The sequence below is a fragment of the Camelus bactrianus genome, chromosome 11, assembly GCF_048773025.1.
Source record: "Camelus bactrianus isolate YW-2024 breed Bactrian camel chromosome 11, ASM4877302v1, whole genome shotgun sequence".
Lineage (NCBI taxonomy): Eukaryota > Metazoa > Chordata > Mammalia > Artiodactyla > Camelidae > Camelus > Camelus bactrianus.
The window spans coordinates 16,032,006-16,053,281 of NC_133549.1; the positions used below are offsets into that span (position 1 = coordinate 16,032,006).

Here is a 21,276-nt window from a genome sequence, read left to right on the forward strand (position 1 = left end):
ACAATCAGTGACCAGAACAGACATTTCATTCTTCTATCAGAGCCCTGTACTCTGGTGCAGATATCAATGGTCCAGCTTAACTTCCTGTCTCATGTGTGACTCTAGGCAAGTCCTATCCATCCTGGAGGCTCAGAAAGATGGAGAGTGAAGAGGGGGAAGAGAATCAGTTATGCTTAAACCTAACTCTAACCCTAACACTGTAACCTATAACCCTGATCCTTTGACATCTAAGCCTAAACCCTACCAACTCTAACCACGGACCCTTAGACCTTGGACTATGACCCCTCAACTCTAAACCTTGACCCTCTAACCCTGACTCTCTAATTCTGACCCATGACTCTAAACCCTGACCCTGATGCCAGACCTAAACCCTAGCCCTAGTCTAGCTCTGACCCCTGACCCCCAACACTGACCCTGACCCTGGATCCTGAGCCACAGCCCAACCCTAGATCCTAATCCTGACCCTAATCTCTATCCCTGACCATAACCCCTAACCCCTAACCCCAGGAAGTCTGTACAACAGGATGGGTTCTATTTTTAAGGGCCATTTGAACCTTTGGTCTGTCCAGATCTTGCCTAGGTCAGTTCATTCCCAAAGAAGTGGCCCCAGAAGCAAGGAGATTATGGTCCACTCTGCCATAGTTCGTGTCGGTGGTCCCTGACTTGAACCACGGTCTTGGGTGGGAACCACCATGGCTTCAGCCACTAATTCCTATCCCTGTCCCTGACCTTGATACTGATCCTAACAATGAAAAGTTACCCTGAATCTGGCCTCTCACATTGACTCTTGACCCTTTCCCTGACAGTGGCCCAGGCTGACTTTGATCCTTAATCCTAACGCTCTGTGACTTTTCATAAACTTATTCATATCATGTGAGCTACGGATTTGTAGAAGGCATATTCACCTTGATGCGACAGTTCAAGATTTGGCCCTTTGGAAGGGTGCAATTGGTAGAGGTGACAGCCTTTGTAAACGCTTAAGGTAGGTTTGAGCTTATTTGTCTTGAGGAAGGAGGCTGTTGACTTGAGCAGAGTGAGTGAGGGGAAGCTCAGCCAGGTTGGGTTTTGACAGATTAAATGAAATAATCTGGTACCATGAGAAAAGTAACTGTTCTGGCACAGGAAGCCCTCGTAACTCGTTAGTTCTTGTTTGCTATTACTAGTCCCAGTCTACAGATGAGGAAAATTGAAGTCAGTTCTTAGAGCAGGGCTTTGCACGTGCTCAAAGCTGCTCCTCACACTTGCTACTGTCGTGATTGGATCCCACCAACAAGTGAGGAAAGCGAGGGGCGGGACGTCTCGGAACAGGATTTCTGCAGATGTGACGACGACTGAGGCTGGTAATGACACCTGCGCGGCCTGCACCCAGGTTCACCGGCCTCCCCAGAAACGTGAATTTTGTCCCGTCCGCGCAGGCAGGGAGCCCGGCAGCCTGGTTGAACCCTCCCCTAAAGTCACCTAAGGTCCACCATGGCCCTCCTGGACCCACAGGGAACGCGGCAGGCGTGCAGCCCTGCCCGCTCCACAGATCTGACACCGTCCACCCCTCGGCCCCGCCTCCAGTGAGGACGCATCGCGTTAAGCAGGGCCAAAGTGAGATCACGCTGGGAGGAACAAGGGTCTCGCTCCACCCTTGCGTTTTCCTCTGCATCGGGACGAGAAGAGTAGCCAAGTCTGATGGGACCGACACACAGCCTCGCTCCAGAGTGCCCGTGCGGAGTCTTTGAGCAAACCGGCAACCTCTCCTAGTTGGGCAGAGATGGGAATCAAACCCGGCTCCCTACCGCCAGGCGCAGGCACGCTTGCCTACGCGGGCGACGTCACGTGGGGCGGGCCCTCGGGAGACCTCTGCGCGTGCGCAGGTCGCCGGCTCCCCAACGGGCCAGCCCCAAGCCTGGAAGACCGCCTGCTCTGCACCTGGGCCCCGCGGCTCAAGCATGCGCACTGGCGCCTGCCCGGCCGTCTCCCCTGTGGCCCGCTCTCGAGGGAATGCGGCGCGGAGCACACTGCGCAGGCGCGCTGCAGGACGCCCCGCCCCCGGCGCGGGTTCCGTCCAATCCCAGTGGAGGCGCCAGACGCCTGGAGCCCACGAACTGACAGGAAATGGCCGCCCTGCCGGGGCCTTCGGGCACGGAGTCAGCGGGAGCCATGGGTCGGGCTGACGAGGCCAGAGGTAGTGCTGGGCCCGGCGGCCTTCGGTGGGGGCTGGGCTGTAGACAGACTGGGCGGGCAGAAAGCGCGCGCAGGCGGCCTTTTCCTCGGAGTCCGGGGGTCGTGAGGAAAAATTATTTTCAGCCGCTTTGGAAGGGTCTGGGCGGCTCCGCCTGCTGTTTGCTGAAGGAGCTCGACGTAGGCAGGGGACAGCCCTCCGAGTTAATCCTGCGCCTCCACAGGCTTCCCAGCCGAGGGCCGTCCCCGGGGCTCCCACCTGACGGTCCCTGCCCGGGCAGTTCTCAGCGGCGGTGTGCCGCGCGGGCCCGGGTGCGGGCCTCACGTTTTTCCGTCCTGACACTGGCCGTTGAGTGATGGCGTCCACCTCACCGGGAGAGGGGGACGTGGCAGTTCATTTCAGTTTAAAAGTTTTTCGAAATTACAGCCCAGCATAGAGGAGAGGCGTGAAAAATATCCCAGAGGGGCGTGCGCCTGGGCGCTGCACGGGGGTGGGGAGGGCTGTGCGGGGCGCCAACCCGCGGCCGGTTGACCTGCCCTTGTCGCCCGCGCCCCGCGTTCCGGCCTGCCGTGAGCAGGAGGCCTGGACGCGCCCTCCACACCTGCCGGCCGCGGGGCCGCTCTGGCACGAGGCGGGTGCTCCGTGCGCCTTTCGTGAGGTGAACAGCACAGATGGCTTGCTGGGACTACGGCGTGGCACCCAGCGACAACCTCAGTGAGGGACAAGAGAAAAGCAGGACAGATGCATAGCGATCCTTTTCTTAAGCACCTCCTGTGGCCGCCGCTGTGCTAAAGAAACTCAGCATCCGAGTTTCAAGTTCCTCACATAAACTAACATTCAGGTGAAGGTTTAACCAGCTTCACCCGTGTCTTAAAACTGATGAAATACCAGATTCTGGGTGGCTTATAAACGTCGGTTTTATTTCTCACAATTCTGGAGGTTGGAAGCCCAAAACAAAGGCACCAGCAGATTCAGTGTGAGGTGAGGACCAGCTTCCTGGCTCCTAGATGTCCTCTTCCCGCTGTGCCCTCACGGGGCAGAAGGGGCAGGGGACCTCTCTGGGGTTGCTTATAAGGCAATAATCCCATTCATGAGGGCCCCACCTCCTAATACCATCCCCTCAGACATTAAGATTTCAACAAATGAAATTTGGGGGAACACAAACATTCACTCTATGGCAAGTAACAATGAAATTAAGGGACATTGAGATCCCATTTTCAGCCCATTAGCTTGTTTTAAAAGGGGGCAGTGGTGCTGTCTAGTGTCAGTGGTACTGCGGAGACACAGCCCTTAGTATACTCAGAGGATAGGAAGACTAGTGGGTAAAGGCTTTGCAGTAGCCCGTCTGGCACAGATTTTAGCATATAAGTTACTTTTTCCCGCATTTTGGTCACCATCCTGGAGAATCACGCAAAACACATAGATGCATGGACTGGGTAGTCACTGGAGACTAGATGGGGGTAGGAAAACATGGGGGGGAAATAGCTAAATCCTGTGTACACTGAGAAATACCTGTAGAGTGGATTTCTAAAATGAGGAAGAAATGGAATTAAAATCCAGTTAACTACATCAACTTTTAAATTATTAGATACATTTATGCAGATACAGCATGATCTTCAAAAGATTATGAAGGAAGGCAAGATGGAAAAATGATAATTATAGCACTATGGAGGCTGCACAGAAAGATGTCTGGAAGCTGCCTTCCTAATTGATGACTTTCAGGAAGGAATTTGAATTTTGAGGGCAATGTAGAGGTGAAAGGACATTTTTTAATCTTAATTTTGTTTTATCTACTAGAACTATGTGATTAATACTTACAGAACTTTAAAATGTAAAAGTGAAAGTAGGGGACATTTTAAAAGTTCCATTTGAGGATCATATCTTAATATCTATCACTGTTATTCTCTCAGTTTTAATTTTTGTACTGTGGTGACTACATAAGGAGAATGTCCTTGTACTTTAGAACTTCACACTGATATATTTTGGGTAATGAAGCACTGTGTCTGAAACTCATTCTCAAGGCTCAGAAATGTCATCAGATGGAAAAATCAGGGTGAAGGGCACGTAGAAACTGTGTATCCTATTTCTGCAACTTTTAAGTAAATTTGAAATCATTTAAAAATAAAAAGTAAAAATTAGGGGCCTCATATTACACAGGCAGTTTAGTACCCTGGATTTTTTTTTTTTTATTAACTGTTTTAGTTGGCGCTTTGAACAGTTATTTACTGCTTTCCCACTCTGTGCCTTACCTTATGACATGCAGTATAGAAAAATACAGAGGTACAGCTCACTGCCTAGTCTATTAATAATACCTGGAAAAATGGTTGCTCAGAGAAACTGTAAATGTCATTTTTGGGTCACCCAGGGAAATCTATTAACCTTTAAAAATAAAGCCATATGCAAAGTATGTGATGAAAAGTAAACATTCTCTTACCTATCCTTCCAGTCCTATCTTTCAGAACTACTGTTGAAAAATCCTTTGTGTGATTCAGGCCAGAAATTCTTTAGACATAGGATACATATATTTTTTGACTGACAAGGTATATCTTTCACCTCTTTTTGTAGACAGGTAGGAGTCTATATTATACCGTTTCGTACTTTCTTTACTTTTATCTATCTAGGATCTTTTTCATTGTTAATACATAAGAATCTACCTCCTTTTCAATTGCTGCACAGTATTCTATTGTGGACATGAATCATAAGTTCTCTACTGATGGGCATGCAAGTTGTTTCCCACTTTTGACATAAATATTGCTTCAATGTCATTTAACATACCTTTTGCATATTTAACCAAATATATCTGATGGATTAATTCCTAGAAGTGGAATTATGTCTTCAAAATGTCGATGTAGCCAGATTGTCCTACAAAAGGTGGCATCAGTTTCCACTGACTATCAGTGTATATGAGGGCCTGTTTCTCTACATCATCATAAACACAGGGCATTGTTGGACTTACTAGTCTTTACCAACCTGCTAGATATAATATGTTATTTTCATCTCTTTATTACTGAGGTCATACATCTTTTCTAATATTCATTAACCATTTGTGTAGTTTTTGGTTAACTGTTTTCTCCCTTTCTCTGTTCTTCTGTAGGAATAATTATTTACCTTCTCTATATTGATTAATTGATTGGTTGGTTCTTATTTATTGTTTTTTTTTTCTAATGGAGGTACTGCAGATTGAACCCAGGACCTCATGTGTGCTAAATATGCACTCTACACTGAGCTATACCGTTCCCCCCTTGGTTGATTTTTAAAAACTTTTTATTGTGAAAAATTTAAGTATTTGCAAAAGAACATACAGGAACATGAAAAGATGTTCAACATAGCTAATTACCAGAGAAACGAAAATCAAAACTACAATGAGGTATCACATCACACCAGTCAAATGGCCATCATCAAGAAGTCTACAAATAATAAATGCTGGAGAGGATATGGAGAAAAGGAAACCCTCCTACACTGTTGGTGGTGATGAAAATCAGTGCATCCACTATGGAGAACAGTATGGAGGTTCCTTAAAAAACTAAAATAGACTCACCATATGACCCAGCAATCCCACTCCTGAGTGTATATCTGGAAAAGATAAAAACTGATTTCTAATTCTCTAATTCAAAAACATACATGCACCCCAATGTTCATAGCAGCACTATTTACAATACCCATTTAGGTTGGAAGCAACCTAAATGTCCATGAACAGATGACTGGGTAAAGAAGGTCTGGTATATTTATACAATGGAATATTACTCAGCCATAAAAATGAAATAATGCAATTTGCAGCAACGTGGCTGGACCTAGAGTTTATCATACTAAGTGAGGAAAGTCAGAGAAAGACAAATACCATATGGTATCACTTGTATGTAGAATCTAAAACAATGATACAAATGAAGTTATTTACAAAATAAATAGACTCACAGATGTAGAAAACAAACTTACGGTTACCAAAGGGGAAAGCGAGGGAGGGATAAATTTGGATTGGGATTAACAGATACACACTACTAAATATAAAATGGATAAACACCAAGGTCCTATTGTAAGCAGGGAACTCTATTCAATATTTGTAATAACCTATAATGAAAAACAATCTGAAAATATATATGTGTACATACATGTATGTATAATTAAATCACTTTGCTGTACACCTGAAACTAACAACATTGTAAATCAACTATACTTCAGTTTAAAAATTTTCAAGAACAAAGTATAATTACCCCATGAACTCATCTTTCAGTTTTAACAATTACCAGCTCTTGGCCAATCTTGTTTCCTCTTTTCCTCACCCACTCCCTACCACCCACTCCACTATTTCATTTCAAAGCATCTCAGGCATAAAAACGTATAAATATTTCCATGTATATCTCTAAAAATTAAATACTCTTTTCAGAAAAGTAACCACAGTAGCATTGTCACATCTGAATTATAGCTACAATAATTCCTTTGTTTCATCAGCTGTCTAGTCCATTTTCAAATTTCCCTGATTATGTCATCAATATATTTAAAAGTGCATTTGACTGAATCAAGATTCAAATATAGTCCATTTACTGAGATTGGCTGATGTATTTTTAATTTCTTTTTATCTATAAGGGCCTTTGTTTCTCCCTTTCCCCCTGAAATGTATTTAAATGAAAGAAACTGGGTTGTTTTTGGTTGAAATTTCCCAGTGTGGATGTTGCTAATTGCATCTCCATGTTCCTTTAAAGTGTTCCTCTGTCCATATGTTTCCTCTGAATTGGTATTTAGATTAAGAGGCTTAACAAGTATTAGTGTCATTTTTTTTGACAAGAATCCTACGTTATATTTTTACACCAAACAGCTCATAATGTCCAGTTATCTTTATTGGGTTGTTAATGCCATTAATACTAGTTGCCTAGATCTAATTCATTAAGGGGTTAAAAGTAAGTGCCTGTATTGATTATAAGTAAGTATATATGAAATAGTTTACTGGGAGGCTTCAGAATAATGATTCTATATAGGAAAGCTATTTGTATTTATATATATTTAAATGAGACATCTTATTAAATTTTGTATTCTTGGTGAGTTTTTTTTTTTTATAAGATTCTCTAGAACTTTCTAGTTGATTATGCCATCTGCCAGTTACAGTGACTTCTGACTCCTTGTTTCCAGTTTTTTATACCACTCCTTTTTTTTTTCTTTCATTATTACATCCTGAGCTTTGAGCAGTACTAGCAGTAAGAGTGCACACCTTTTCTTGCCCTGAGTTTTATTAAAGGGAAATCTGTGGTGTCATTATACCCTTTAGGAAAAGCTGACTGTGAAGGGGCCTGATTCATCTCTTGTGCAGTGCCTACCTCAGGTGGAGGAGCAAAGGCAACAGTGCCTGGAGACTTGCCCTCAGCCCACCTCAGTTCCAGCCCAAAGTTGTCAGGTCCTTCCTCAGGCTTCTCCTGCATGATTCTTACATGTTTGGTTTTGTCTCCACAGGGCAGGCTGAGTCCTCACAGAAAATTGAAGACTTGATGGAAATGGTGAAGAAGTTGCAGAAAGGTCACATGTCTCTTCTGTAACTGAGGCTCAGTCTGAGGTTTGGGGTCAGGCAGAAGTGGAATTCATTCCAGGCCCCACAATTCACAACCTTGAGATTTAACTCATTTGCTCTCTCCTACTTCTAATTTTTTGAAGTAAAAATATGACCCTATGGTTCAAAATTAAAGTGTAAGGAGATAAAGGCAGTCCCTTGATGGCCATCCATTTGGCTCTCACTGCACTCTGTTGAATCCAGGTTTTCACTTTTTCCTCCCTTCCCTGCACCTCCGCTCTGCTCCTCTCTGCTTGCTCACCAGGCACCTTCCAGACTTGTTCCTACCACAGGGAAGGCCTTTGCACTGTCTCCCACGCCTTCCGGGGGAACTGCAAGGCCTGCCCACCTCACTTGATTTGGGGCCTTCAGGAGGTCTCATCATATCTGAAGATGTACATCCCACTCCTTCACTTTTTAATCTGTTGCCCCACTATTTCTTTTGACTGCAGTTACCACAACTTGACTCTGTATTTTTGTTTATCTGTTCCTGTCTCCCCTACCCAGAATGTGAGCCCCTGGAGGGCACCCACCACTCTCTGCCCTGTCTCTCATCTTCACTCAACTTTCTTTTCTGCCTGCAGCGGGAAGCCTAGAGCCCAGGGTTGAGGTCCTGATTAACCGGATTAATGAGGTTCAGCAAGGTGAGGTCAGGACTTTGGCTTGTCAGCCAGGATCAGTTACATGATTTGCAGGGCCCAGTGCAAAATGAAAATCCAGGGCCCCTTGCTCAAAATTACTAAGTATTTTGAAACAGCAGAGCAATAAGCCAAGCATGGCTCCAGCTCAGTACAGCTGCCTTAGTCACTGCTGCCAGCTGAGCCCCAAGAGAAGGGCTTAGGCTCTGGAAGCCTCGTTTCCTGCTCTGTAAAATCTGGGCCCCTCTAGGTTTGCGTGAAGACAAATGTTAAATGTTTGCAAGAACAGACACTTACACAATGTCCTGCTCTTTGGCACAGCAAAAAAGAAAGCCAGTGAGGAGCTGGGGGAGGCCCGGACTGTCTGGGAGGCCCTGCAGAAGGAACTGGACTCATGTAAGCTTGTCAGGGGTCACCCAGAGATCCCCTCAATGTCATGCCTCCCTGAACCACGTGTTCCAGACAGTCAGCATCCTTGTGTGGCCAAAGGCTCCTGCCCCTTCCCTGACCTCAGGTCCTACCCATATCCCCACTCCCACTCTGTGGGTGAGAGTGTTCCTGAAACACCCTCCAAGCGTACTCCTACCTCAGGGCCTTTGCTAGCCAGGTTCCCCAGATAATACGGATTCCTGCTGCTTCACATCATCATTCAGCTGTCAGCTCAGATGTCGCCTCCTCAGAGAAGCCTTCCCTAGTGACCAACAGCACCCTGCCTGCACCTAGTCACATGGCCCTTACTGCTTGATGTGTTTTTCACAGCCCTTATCCCACTTCATGTGATGTCTTTATTTTTTCTCTCCCCTCCATGTAAACGTACTGGCATTCCACAGGGTCCTCACAAACATCCTTTATCAACTTCTGGGCACTTTGGTGCTTACAGGAAGTGCGCAAGAGGGGAGGGGCCCACGTTTGAGGTTAGGGGTATGGCTTTACCAAACTGCCCATGTGACTGGGCAAGCCCAGTCCCTGAGGGTGCAGTGCATGGTTCCTGATGCCTGACTGTTACCGTGTTTTCCAGTGAGTGGAGAGAAAGTGCACCTGAAAGAGATCTTGAGCAAAAAGCAAGGTAATTGCAGCTACTCTATCTCTAGGGTTCTGCCTTTGCCACCCTGCAGAAGCCCACTCTCAGTAGCAGTGGAAGCCTTTGAAACCTGAATCTCCTTGGCATCCCTCATGTGGCTTCCACCAGCCATGCAGTACATGTCCCATCAGCTTTCCACAGGACCCCACGTGATCCGGCCCATTTACCTCTGCCCAAGCCTCACGCCTTGATGGGCTCTGTGGCACCCTCACTTCCTCCCCCTGCAGAGACCCTGAGGACCCTCCGGCTCCACTGCCAGGAGAAGGAAGCTGAGGCACAGAGGTAAGAGCTGCCACCTGGGCCTGCTCTGCACTGCCCCTTCATTCTGGTAAAGAAAGTGAGGGGAATCGGTCTCAGACCCACAGCTCTCATCCTCTCCCTTTGTAAAGTGGGTGTCTTCCCACCTTGCTCTAACAGTACTCTCTCACTCAATGGGATCACCATTCATTTGCCTGAACATCAGTTAACTTCCTTCAGCTGGTTTTTATTCTGTGCCTTTTATACCTTCCACAGGCATCTTGGCTATCTGTTCACGCATCTGTCCATCTGTCCCTTCATTGAGGCATCAAGCCAACCATCTGTCCTCCTAGTCTCTCCATTCATCCATCATCCTTCCATCCACCCAGCTGTTTGTGCATCCATCTCTCTACCTCCCAAATGCTTATTCTACTCCTTTTGTGACCAGAGGCCCCAAGATTGAAACTTTGAGAAATCCATGAGATTAACTGTGCGTTTGACCATCCCCACACTGATCTCCCTAAGCTTCACAGTGATATTGTGAAGGGGCGTGTTCTTATGCCCCCGACCCCCCCCCCCCCACAGTTACAGAGAAGGACCTCAATCTAGAAGGCTAGAACAGACTTCAGTAGAAGAAGGCAGAAGCCCTATCCCAGCTGCCTCCTAGGGAGACATTCAGAAAACATGAAGAGCTACCTTGCCTCTTGCCAGGAAGCAGACCATGCTGCAGGAATGCAAAGATCGAATTTCTGCCCTGAACTCCCAGATTGAGGAAGAAAAGAACAAACAGAGGCAGCTGAGGTAAAGGCCACTGCCCAAGGCCTGGTGGGCTGGGCTGGGTTGTAAGAGGGTAATACTAGGAATGAGGGTTAGAAGAGGAGCTGGCTGAGCTGAGGCTTGGAGGGTCCAGGTGGCAAAAAGTGCGCCCAGCAAAGCAGAGAGTGGGAGAGCTCCCCCAGGTCTGTGCGTGAAGACCCCTGGCCTGGGCTAGTTTGGGGAGGGGTGTCTCTCAGCCCATGGCCCCTCATCCTGTGTGGTTGGTCCCCAGGTTGGATTTTGAGGAACAACTGGAGGATCTGATGGGCCAGCACAAGGACCTCTGGGAGTTCCATGTGAGTCACTCAGAGCCACTCCTTCCACCTTCCACATCTTACCTGGCAGCACCAGGCCCATAACTCAGGGTCATCCTCCTGGCCTCCTTCCTCTCAATTGCCACAGCCAGCTCTTGAGCAAGCCCTGATGGCCACATACCAGAATCATGTTCAGTCCAGTTCCTCATCACCCTCGCTGCCACCTGGTCATCCTCCTCACTGGTCCTGCCTATTCATCCCTGATGCCCTCCCAGGCCTTTAGTGGTCAGGAGGAGCCCTGATGAACCACGGAAGGTGCATTCATCAGGGAGATCATGGGTGTGTGTGGGGCCGTCAAAGACACAGGGCAGGCAGTGGGGAGCCAAGCAGGCCAGTGTTTGCCACCCGAGAATCCCAAACAAGAAGACAGAGTGAATGTCAGGATGGAAGGCCTCAGTGAGGAGGTCACAGAGGGAAGAGGAGCTGCAGTGCTGGGCAGGTAACTGACTCTCCAGAGAACAGCCTCAATTTGTACTGTTTGCAGGATCCCCTGTAGTACATACTCACCCGAGGGCTGACCTCAAACCTTGCAGAATTGCTGAACTTAACCAGCTCATGAGCCACTCCAGCACTGCACCACAGGTATCTGAGGGGAAGCAGTTGCAGGCGGAGGGAATGGCAAATGCAAAGGCCTCAAGGCTGGACCATGCCTAGTAAACACAGAGGGCCAGAGCAGTAGGAAACAAGGTGTGCTGAGTAAAGACCAGATCCAGATCGACTTCTCTGAGGCACATGGGAGGAAGCCAGGATATGTGAACAGGCCTCCTTTCTACCCTTCAGAAGCCAGAGCGGCTGGCCCTGGAGATTGGTGCCTTGGACAGCAGCAAGGAGCAGTTGCTCAAGGAAGGTGAGGCCTGGCAAATGGGGTTGCCCTGCCCTGCCCTGCCCTGCCCTGCCCTGCCCATCTGTCTGTCTCTTCCTGCTGCAGAGAAGCTGGTGGAGGCAAAGCTGGAGGATGTGAAACATCGTCTGTGCTCCCAGTTTGGAGCCACCGGCTGCTCCACAATCACTGAGGGACTCTTCCTCCGCAGCCAGGAGGCAGCCGCTGTGGTGTAAGGCAGGGGTGGGGAGTGGGGAGTGGGGTGGAGGAGGGGGCTGCCAGCACTGATGGCCCCACCCACAGGCATCTGTTTGAGGAGGAGAACAGGAAAGCTCAGGAGCTCCTGGAGGCTGCTGCCCAGCGCCAGGAGCAGCTGCAGCAGAAGTGCCAGCAGCTGCAGCAGAAGAGGCAGAGGTGGGCACGGAGCCCCTCCCCCCAGTCCCCAAGGGGAAGGTGGCTGAGGGAATCTTTGCTCCTTTCCAGCCTCTGCCTCTTGGTCTCTTCATAATCCTACACTTCTTCCTCCCCACCCTCCTACCCCACCCCTGTCTGTCCAGGCTGAAGGAGGAGCTGGAAAAACTTGGGGTGCAGGTCCCTGCTCAAGGCCAGAGCAAGCAAGAGGAAGGGGCTGGCCCAGGAGAAGCTGTGAGCCTTGGAATTGGGTGCAGAGAGCAGAGACAGCTCGTGAAAGGAGCTGGGGGTGGGAAAGCAAGGAGGGGGTCTGCAGGGTCCTCAGAAGATGGTCTTTTTCGGGGAAGGGCAGGGACACAGCAAAGGCAAAGGTGTAGAGAATGGCAGTAGTGGGGTGGGAAGGGGCAGGACCCATGGAGGTGTGGGTACAGGGATGTGAGGAGACTCCCACTTCAGACCCTGACCTCCTGCAGGCCAATCCCAAGCCCCTTGGAGTCAGTGAGGAGAAGGACCCAGAACTGCCAACCAAGCAGGGCCTGATGCCCTCCTAGGCAAGGAGGACCCACTTTGCACTGGACTTACACCCTGGGCTCCAGGAAATAAAGGCATTATTTCAGTACAGCTGCCTCAGCTGAGTCTGTGCTGGGTGGGGATGGTGGGGTTATCCGTCTAAGACCCCTGGTCCCTGAGACTGGGTGAAGCCTTGGCTACACTCTGACTCCTAATGCCAGCCAGAGTCCCATAGCAGGCACTCAATAAATGCTTCCCTAACCTCACATCCTGACCTGCTCATTTCTAGGACCTGACATGTTCTGGTCCCCAGGCAGAGGGATGCGGGACTGGCCCAGGAGTTCTGGAAGCCCACCCTGTGATTGTTTCTTCCATTCTTTATTCAGGGTTGGACCACACAGAATCCCAGAAACCCCAACAATGAGGACCAAGGTGCTGCCCACAGTCCCCACTGATTAGCTGAGAAAAAGAAATGTAATTGGAGTCTAAATGAAGTTTGTGCCTTCACGGGCACAAAATCTACACCTGAGACATTTGTTATAAGAACATAATATGTTAGAAATCCTCAGTGTGCTGGGAGTCAGTCACTAGGACTGCTGTGTGCGCATGGCATATTGCACATCCCCTGGAGTGCACCAGCCCCAGCAAGGACAGCGGTGGGAGCACAAGTCCGCTCTTGGGTCAAAAGACAGTGACTCTAGTAGGTACAAAGACACGCCTTCTCTTGAAAGGCTCCCCCATCCAGGTGGAAAAGTGACCCAGTGGGGTAGATGGAAGCCCCAACAGTCATCATTTGTGTCTGTATATCCATTTCTGTAACTGGTATTTGTAACTACCTTCACCTTCTTCTACCACCCATTTGTGTCCCCTTTGCCTTCTCAAGCAGCTCAGCTTTTTACCTGGTGGGGTGACCCAAACCATTCCTGCAGGATCTGGGCCATTGGTACTTTTGCCTGGGTTGGGTTGGTACAGTTTTCACTGACACTAATCACGGGGCTTGGTAATACTGAAAGAAGCCCTGAGGTGCCTCCTGCATCACAGACTTACTTTCCTTGCCTCCACTGTGGGGAAGCAGTCCAGGTCCCCTGGTAGGGGACAGCCAGCACTAACTTCCTTCTCTGGCTGTTGATTCACAGGCATGAGAAGCCCAAAGTGTCTTGGCAGCAGTCTTAACTTCCAGCTCAATGGAATCATTATTGTATCTCCCAGTGGAAGCATTCCTCCCTCTGGGACTAAGACCTCTAGGCCAGCGGAATATACAGTTGTGGGAGCAGGAAGCAAACATTTTGCCAGCAGATCACTAGGACGTGTTCACACTAGGGCAGATCACAGTGAGTGTTAACATTCCCATTTCTACCCCATGATTTGGGCCCTTTGAGTGCTGGCCATGGGAGACAGTGCTGTGTGTTAAGACACTGATTCGGGGCATACACAGGCGTCTGGAGAGCCCTGCCCCAGCCTCCAAGGTATTGCCACCCAGTTGACTTTGTAACCAGGTCTTCCAGAGACCATTCCACGATTCCATCTGCTTCAGGATGGTGGGAGCCTAGTAGGACCAGTGAATTCCATGAGAGCTTGGGCCCACTGCAGCACTTTTCTGCTTGTTAAGGGAGCTCTTTGATCAGAAGCAATGCTATGTGGAAGACCATGATGGTGGATAGGAATTCTGAAGTCTGCAGATGGCAGTTTTGGCCAAAGCATTGTGTGCAGGGACAGCAAGTCCAGACCTGATTTATCCCTACCCTCATCGCCTGTGGAGTTGCAGTCATTGCTGATACTAACCAAGGCACATGTTCACTCTTCAGAATACACAATGCTATACTATGTTAAAAGGCCTTCAGTAGCACTCTTACCTCCCTGACAGGTCTTGATAGCCAGCTTAACTGAGAGATGTAATGTTCTCCTCAATTTTTCAAATTCCACTCCAGCAAATGGACCCCTAGATGGGTCTGTCTTGTCCTAGGCCTTAACCTCTTAATTCAAGGCCCCTTATGAAACCATACCCTGTAACTTGCAAGGTCCATATGGCAGAAACAAAAAGACACACCAGGAACACCAAGCTTGTTGTCCAGAGTACCAGGGAAACTGAAAATACGGAAACAACTTGCTGATGTACAGGCTTGCTGAGGGACTAGAATGACTGAGAATGAACTTTAGATGTCACAGGCTAAAAATCCACCTCCTGTTACATACTGAACCCCCTGAATTTGCACGTGCAATCCACAAAGAGGCATGAGGAGCAGAGCAGTAGCGCCTGGGCAGAACTCTGGATACTTCCTTTGAAATTTACACTTACTTTCCACCAGTCATTCCTGAGCCCCCTGCCCCTCTTGCTCCCTCCTTCCAAATTAAATGTGCCACTTTGCCTCTTGTCGCCTTGTTTGGCAGCCCTGCAACAAAGACTTTCTACTGAAGACTGTTGCTTCAGTATTTGGTCTTTTCCGTTGTGTAGCAGGAAACAAGCCCACGTGCTCGGTTACAAATTGGGTGACATCTCCATGTACTCCAGAACCACTCTCACAGGCAGTGTGGACTACCAAAAAGATAAACAGAAAACTCCACTTAGTAAATGCAGTTCAAATTTGGATGCAATAAATTCAACACCGTAGCCCATAAGGGTAAAACCAGAGAACCTCTTCTTGTTGGTGATACGTGCTAGGGGAATATCAACACCAAGTGACAGAAGCCAGTCAAGGGAGCCATGTGCTATCCTGGCGAGTGCTGGTCTCCTCGCTAGTCATCTTGGTGTCTTCACTGGTTTGCAAACCAGAGTCCAGACCTCCCAAGGAAGCCATTGCTTAAACCAGCGTGGTGAATGCGGAGGCCCACGTGCCATCACTTTTGACTAACACAGGCTTTACAACCCAAAGACTGCAGGATTGCTTGTCACCATCCAAACCAACAACTGAGGCAAAGGGACCTAGTGATTGGCCAAACTAGACATCCTGTCGAAGGTAATGCCAGAGCTCCATCAGCCACAGACATTTTAATTGTCAAACAACTTCACGCCCTGTTACCAACATACTCCCAAATCGGACCATATGATTTAAACCTATTTGCAACAGAACCCCACTCATCACCCATCTGGGAAAAACCTTGGAGAGTTAAAAACCCTTAGATTTGGCCACCTTTATTTGAGCCTTCAACTGTGCCAGCTGGGTTCTGGCATTTTGGTTCATGCTGACAGTATCACAGACGCCAACATCACCTTGCCTAGCTGTGCATCCACAGCCCCTTAAAAGGTATTTGCAAGTCAAGCTCCTAGGCCCAGTTTTGCCTTCAAATGAGACAAGTTGTCCAGCATCGTTATAATGCCAAAGAGTCACAAAAATAAGACTCACACAACCCTGAGTGGGTGTCCACTTGGAAAAGATACCCAGTCTCACATTCTGGACAATATTGCTCTATCCAGGAGCTCAGCGTTGGAGATGACGTTGCTCCCTAAGCTGGAGACAACTCTGTCCTGGACACTAAAACCTCTGCTCCAGGGATGCCCAAGACTTGCCTCTCCTAAGTTGCTGGCAAACTGGACACAGGATATTTATTGCTTTTCTTCCTTTGACACTAGCAATTCTATTATGTTTCTTGAGCTCCCTGTCTGCTTATCCCATGGTCCAAATATATGCCTTGCCATCTGCAAAAGCATATATCCCTATGATTCTATGCCTGAAGGGAATTCTGGTAGAGGTCACCACTGTCTGTACCATCCTACAAATCAATGAAGACTATGGCCTTCCCCAGGAGGCAACTGCCACAGATCTGTCAATTCCTCAGCCTGCCAGGGAAAGGACAACACACTCCCCAGTGCCTCTCCCACTCCCAGCTCCAGCTTTCCACCACTAACTCCCACCTGAGTCTCCCACCATTAACACCATGACCACACCTTCCAACTAGTTACACCCAAATACCACACATCTTTACAGTGACTTCACTAAGCTATTAGTCTGTCTAAAACCATAGTGGCCAGACCTGCCACACTGACCTGAGAAATAAATCAAGATATTGTCAAATATATAACTCACAATTGTAACACATTTTACAATTCTACCAAGATATTGTTAGAAACCCTGGGAATCTCAGATCTGTTTTCTTGGCTAATGCATATAAATTGGGAGACCTAGTTATAGGCCAGCCTACATGGACTCTATACTTCTACTTGTATTCCTCCTTTTTACTCTCATGATAAAATATTTTCTATGCTGGTTAGGGCAATGTATGCCCTATACTCTATAAGTCTCCTCATTTATTCAAGCCACTCAAATAGCCCAAATAATCGAGCTCAGTCTGTACTCAATTTTGTGGCCCTAGCTAGATTTTATCCTCTTAAGCAGCCAGTTAAGTCCACATTCCCAAGCACCTGCTGAGTTGTACCCTCACACTCTGCACTCCTGTATACCTGCCCTAATTGCCCCAGGGCCAGGTACCAGAACAATCAGGGACAGCCCCAATGTCCCAAAGTCCACTGAACACATTCACATTAGCCAATCCTAAGCCTGCTTGCTGTGTTGATCACCTTCCTTCTTGCTGAATCCACAGTACAGGTGCTTGCCCACAGTTCCCCTTCTCCTCTGTCTACCTCTGAGTGCCCTGCATGGTGTGCCATTTCTTCCCAGGAAATTGTAACTTAACTTAAAACTCCTTCTGGATTCTGTCTCTTGATCTGGGTCAGGACTCACCAACCTCACGCAAGGCAACAGGGTTAAAACAGCATCAGGGAGATAATGGCTAACGGTTAAGCCATGAAGAAAGGTCCTGGCTTCCCATGCCTAGTCATTGAGATGCACATGACCCAGCTCCTTATGGAGTGTCCACCAGGACTGTAGCTTGTTCACAGTCATCACCAGCTCAGTAGCACACACTCTGTTGGCTTTTCCTCCCCTCTTATGTCATTTTCCCCACTCCCTCACTCTTGCTTTTTTCAACCACTTCCCAAATAAACTGCTTACACAAGCTCATGTCTCATCTGTGCTTTGGGAAATACAAAATGAAGACAATAGGAAAACCAAGGAAGACAACATAACCCCTACTCTGAACAAGTAAAAGACAAATATAGGGACTCCAGCCCCCCAAAATTGACACCTGCCTTAATGCCCCAGCCAGAATTAAGGAGCTAGGAAGCCCAACACAATCACCCAGCAGAGCCAACATCACCACCAGGAGAGTCAGGAGCACTTCTGCCCTGCTTCTCAGCAGATCTGAGTGGTCCATTGACTGCTACACTCAGTGTTGGATACATTTGCCTGATGGAGCCTGAGTCACATACATGGTTTCAGCTGTGAGGGAGTCTGGTTTCCTATTTCTGTTGTAAGAAATTACTGTAAACATAATGATTTAAAACAACAGAAATGTATCCTCTCACATCTGAAAGACAAAAGTTCAAGATCAGTGACACTGGGCTGAAACCAAAGTGTCAGGAGGGCCGTGCCCCCTGCAGAGACTCTAGGGGAACATGTATCCTTTCCAGCCCCTGCTGGCATTCTTGTGGCCACATCCGTTTGTAACCTTTCCCTTGGGGTCTCACAAATGTCTTTTCTTCTATAGGTGTCAACTTTCCCTCTGCCCCTCACTTGTAAGAATGCTTGTGATTCCACTTAGAACCCACTTGGACAATCCAAAATAATCTCATCTTGAAATCCTTAATTTAATCTTCATAACTCTTTCCATTTAAGGAAACATTCACAGTTACCAGGGATCGAGATCTGGTATCTCTGGGGGCCACTATGCAGCCTTCCAAATCTCGGAAAGAGCTTTTAGCTTTCAAGCCTACTTAATGAGGGAAGACCAGCTACCACAGGGTTGGACTGGTTGGATGTTAAGTGAGCCATTATACCTAATCTACTATACCCCACAACAGCAAAATTCGTCATCTGAGAAACATCCCAGAAGACCCAAACAGGTATGGCATGCCAGCAATGAGCTCAGCTCTGACTCAGGAGAGACAAGAAGAAATTTAGCAACTCTTGGGACAAACACAAGGTAAACTGAGAAGGACGCTGAAACTGAGGGACAGGAGGTGGAAGGTGGTGGGAGAGAAGGCATCAGAAACAAAAGAAGGAAACTAGGAGGAAGAAGCCTCCAGTTTCCCAATGTGACAAGAGCTCCCGTGGAATCGCAGGCTGAGCGCTGGGGAGAAGTGGGTGAGGCGGAGGAAAGGGTCAGCACTAGGGGAAGAGACGGCCCCTGCAGGGCGTGGGCTCAAGCCTCACTCCAGGAAGTCTACAGGCCCCCAGATGTCTGGCTACTACTTCTGTTTTTCTTCTTGAGAGCACGCACTTAACATTGAAGCTTTATGATTTTTTGGTCAGGTTTGTTCCTCGGTATTTTGCACTTTGCTACTATTTCAAGTGGGGCATTTAATGAGTGTGCGGATTGTATTTTCCAGTGACGGGCACAATACTGCCCATCCTTCATGTTCCCCAGTATGCAACCCTGCTACTCCCCATGAAGGGATGGAGTCCATTTCTCTATCCCCTGAAACTCAGTGCACCACGTGGCTTCTCCACCACTAGGACATGGTGTAAGTGTCACTGTGCCTGTTCCAGACATAGCCTACGACAGCTGGACTGCTTCCACTTTCTGACTCTTGGAGTCCCCAGCTGTGCTGTACAAAGCCCACATTCTTCTCCTGCTCACGGTGACAGCCTCTGCTGAGCCCTCAGCTGAAAGCTTCAGTGCTGTCCACCGGACACCCAGCTCATCCATCCAGTTGAGTCTGCAGCTCACCACAGACCTGGAGAACAGCTGAATGCAGCTGCATTAAAGACACTGATAAGAGCAGACTACCTGAACCCACTCAAACCACAGAACTTTGGGAGATAAGTCGCTGTTTTAAGATGCTGATTTCTGTAGTTGGTTTACTTCACAGCAACAGATGATTCAAAGAGAATTCGGTGGCTATCAATGAATGATGCCTTAGCAAATCCTAAGCATGTGTTTTGACTTTCAAACCAGGTAGCAGGTGAAAGGAGAGGGGCCTCAGGAGATCTTTAACAGGAACTTGAGGACAGTTAGGAAATTGGAGGCTTGTGTGGAAAATGTCCTGTGTTATGTGGCAGTGAAAACTTCGATAACTATCCTAATGTGGAATTTGGCACAAAGGTTTCCAGACAGAGGTTGAAAATACCAAATGTTTCTTTTACCCACTGTGTACCCGAGTGATGGTACAGAAACCTCCTCAGTAATTTGAGCTGTGGCATGTTAACAGAAAGAATGAACTGGGAGTAGTTACTATTAAAGGTAGAAAGAAGAACTCTGAGGTGTACAGAGGCAGCAACTGCAGTAAATGGCTCAGATCCCAACAGCTGAGGGAGAGTGTACAAGGAGTAGGTCCTGGGAGGGCTGAAATTCAGACTTGAGAAGGGCTGCCCCAGGATGGTGGTTCCTGCTTCTCTGGTATCAAGACACTGGGTGGAGGCCTCTGGTCAAGGACATGTGACAGTTGCTGCCAGCACAGTTGCAAAGAAAGGTGCCAGAAGGTGCAAGCCACCACTGAGGAACGAGGGCCAGTGATGAGAGCAATGCCAGTGTCGCCCCTCCTCACCCCTGTGCCACCTCCCCATCCCCTGCTCGCAACCACCTGGACGTCTGCCAAAGAAGGAAGAGAACCATGCCTCCTGCTCTGCCTCACAGTCTCCCTCCAGGCCCCTTTCTGGGAAAGCCAAAGGTTGTGTCGACTGGAAAAGAAGTGTAGCCCAGCATCACAAAGCAGAGCGACTAAGGTGGTTTTCTAGCTGAGACAAAACCTTCGTAGCTGGCAGTCACACACCACAAGGTATCAGGGGAGAGAGATGAGCTTAAAGAGAGAAATCGTTCTGCTCCAGAGAATGATCTAGACAAAACACAAAGGAGCCAGGACTTATGTTAGGTTTGACAGTAAAATTGGTCCTCCTTTCTGACTTCTCCAGCATAAAATGACTTCAGGTTGAAGATCAAATTCAGTATCTACCAGTACAATGTAGCCTCACAGTAAGTTTCAGACTAAAGGTATTGCTGTAAGACCCTTTCTTGAGACTCTTAAGGGTGTGCCTTGTAAATCCTCACAAATAGATGATAAATAGGGCTTTAACAAATCTTAGGGGCACGTCCCCACAACAATATCAGTTGAAGATGGAGGAAGGAAATGTGTTCCAGAGGAAATGTGGGTGTGGTTTTTATCTAATGGATTATAATTTGACATACCACAATAAATCACTTTGAAATAAGAGGTTTAAAAAGTTCAAATTTAAAAAAAGCCCTCTGGGAAGGAGGACAGAAGCAACCAGTTATTACAAAATCAGGCTACGTCTCATGAAAAACGGAAGATGACTCAAAGAGCGCAAAATCGAAAGCCCTAGACTAGAGATCATTCCCTGAACCACTGCACCCTCATCAAGGAACAGACAGCGTGTCCTGCTAGGTTTAGCCAGTGATGCCTCCCAATCCCCTCCCCTTTGAATGGATCTCTGTGCTACCACTGCCAGTTGAGTGTTTGCAGGACAGGTAACTGGTCACTTCAAGTCACACACCTTCGGGTTAAGAGCAACCATTCATATGGAACTGTGCTCAACGAGCCTATGTGAACCTACACCTGATACACACGACAAGATCCTGGAATTTTAGCCAACAGCATTATAAAATGAGATTTTGGGGAGACAGACTATGAGTAGTTTGCACATGGAAGCTATGTGAACTGTGGCCATAAAGTGGGCAATACCATACTGTTATCTTCCAAAGATGACCACAGTAACGTGTCACATCCCACAGACTC

At 47.9% G+C, this 21,276-nt stretch overlaps 1 protein-coding gene across 7 annotated transcripts; it reads left to right on the forward strand.

The window, feature by feature from the left end:
• The first annotated feature begins 1,877 nt into the window (after positions 1-1,877).
• On the forward strand, positions 1,878-12,639 carry SYCE1 (synaptonemal complex central element protein 1). 7 transcript variants are annotated; one of them, XM_074373293.1, is made up of 13 exons: positions 1,889-2,173; positions 7,610-7,672; positions 8,288-8,347; positions 8,663-8,737; positions 9,360-9,407; positions 9,554-9,704; positions 10,371-10,460; positions 10,708-10,771; positions 11,570-11,636; positions 11,718-11,841; positions 11,913-12,023; positions 12,167-12,254; positions 12,494-12,639. In XM_074373293.1, exons 1-13 carry the CDS (start codon positions 2,104-2,106, stop codon positions 12,569-12,571), a joined length of 1,089 nt encoding a protein of 362 aa, XP_074229394.1. In that variant the 5' UTR covers positions 1,889-2,103; the 3' UTR covers positions 12,572-12,639. The 7 variants fall into 7 exon arrangements, with proteins under 7 accessions (XP_074229397.1, XP_074229394.1, XP_074229395.1 ...); XM_074373297.1 differs by having other exon boundaries at positions 1,897-2,173; positions 9,650-9,704; XM_074373296.1 differs by lacking the exon at positions 10,708-10,771 and having other exon boundaries at positions 1,878-2,173; positions 11,723-11,841.
• Positions 12,640-21,276: the final 8,637 nt, after the last annotated feature.

Bases quoted from the DNA above. Each gene is read 5' to 3' on its own strand.
- SYCE1 (XM_074373293.1), top strand. From the start codon at position 2,104: ATGGCCGCCCTGCCGGGGCCTTCGGGCACGGAGTCAGCGGGAGCCATG. The intron at 8,738-9,359 runs GTAAGCTTGTCA...CGTGTTTTCCAG, and splicing joins GCAGAAGGAACTGGACTCAT to TGAGTGGAGAGAAAGTGCAC. The intron at 9,705-10,370 runs GTAAGAGCTGCC...GCCTCTTGCCAG, and splicing joins AAGGAAGCTGAGGCACAGAG to GAAGCAGACCATGCTGCAGG.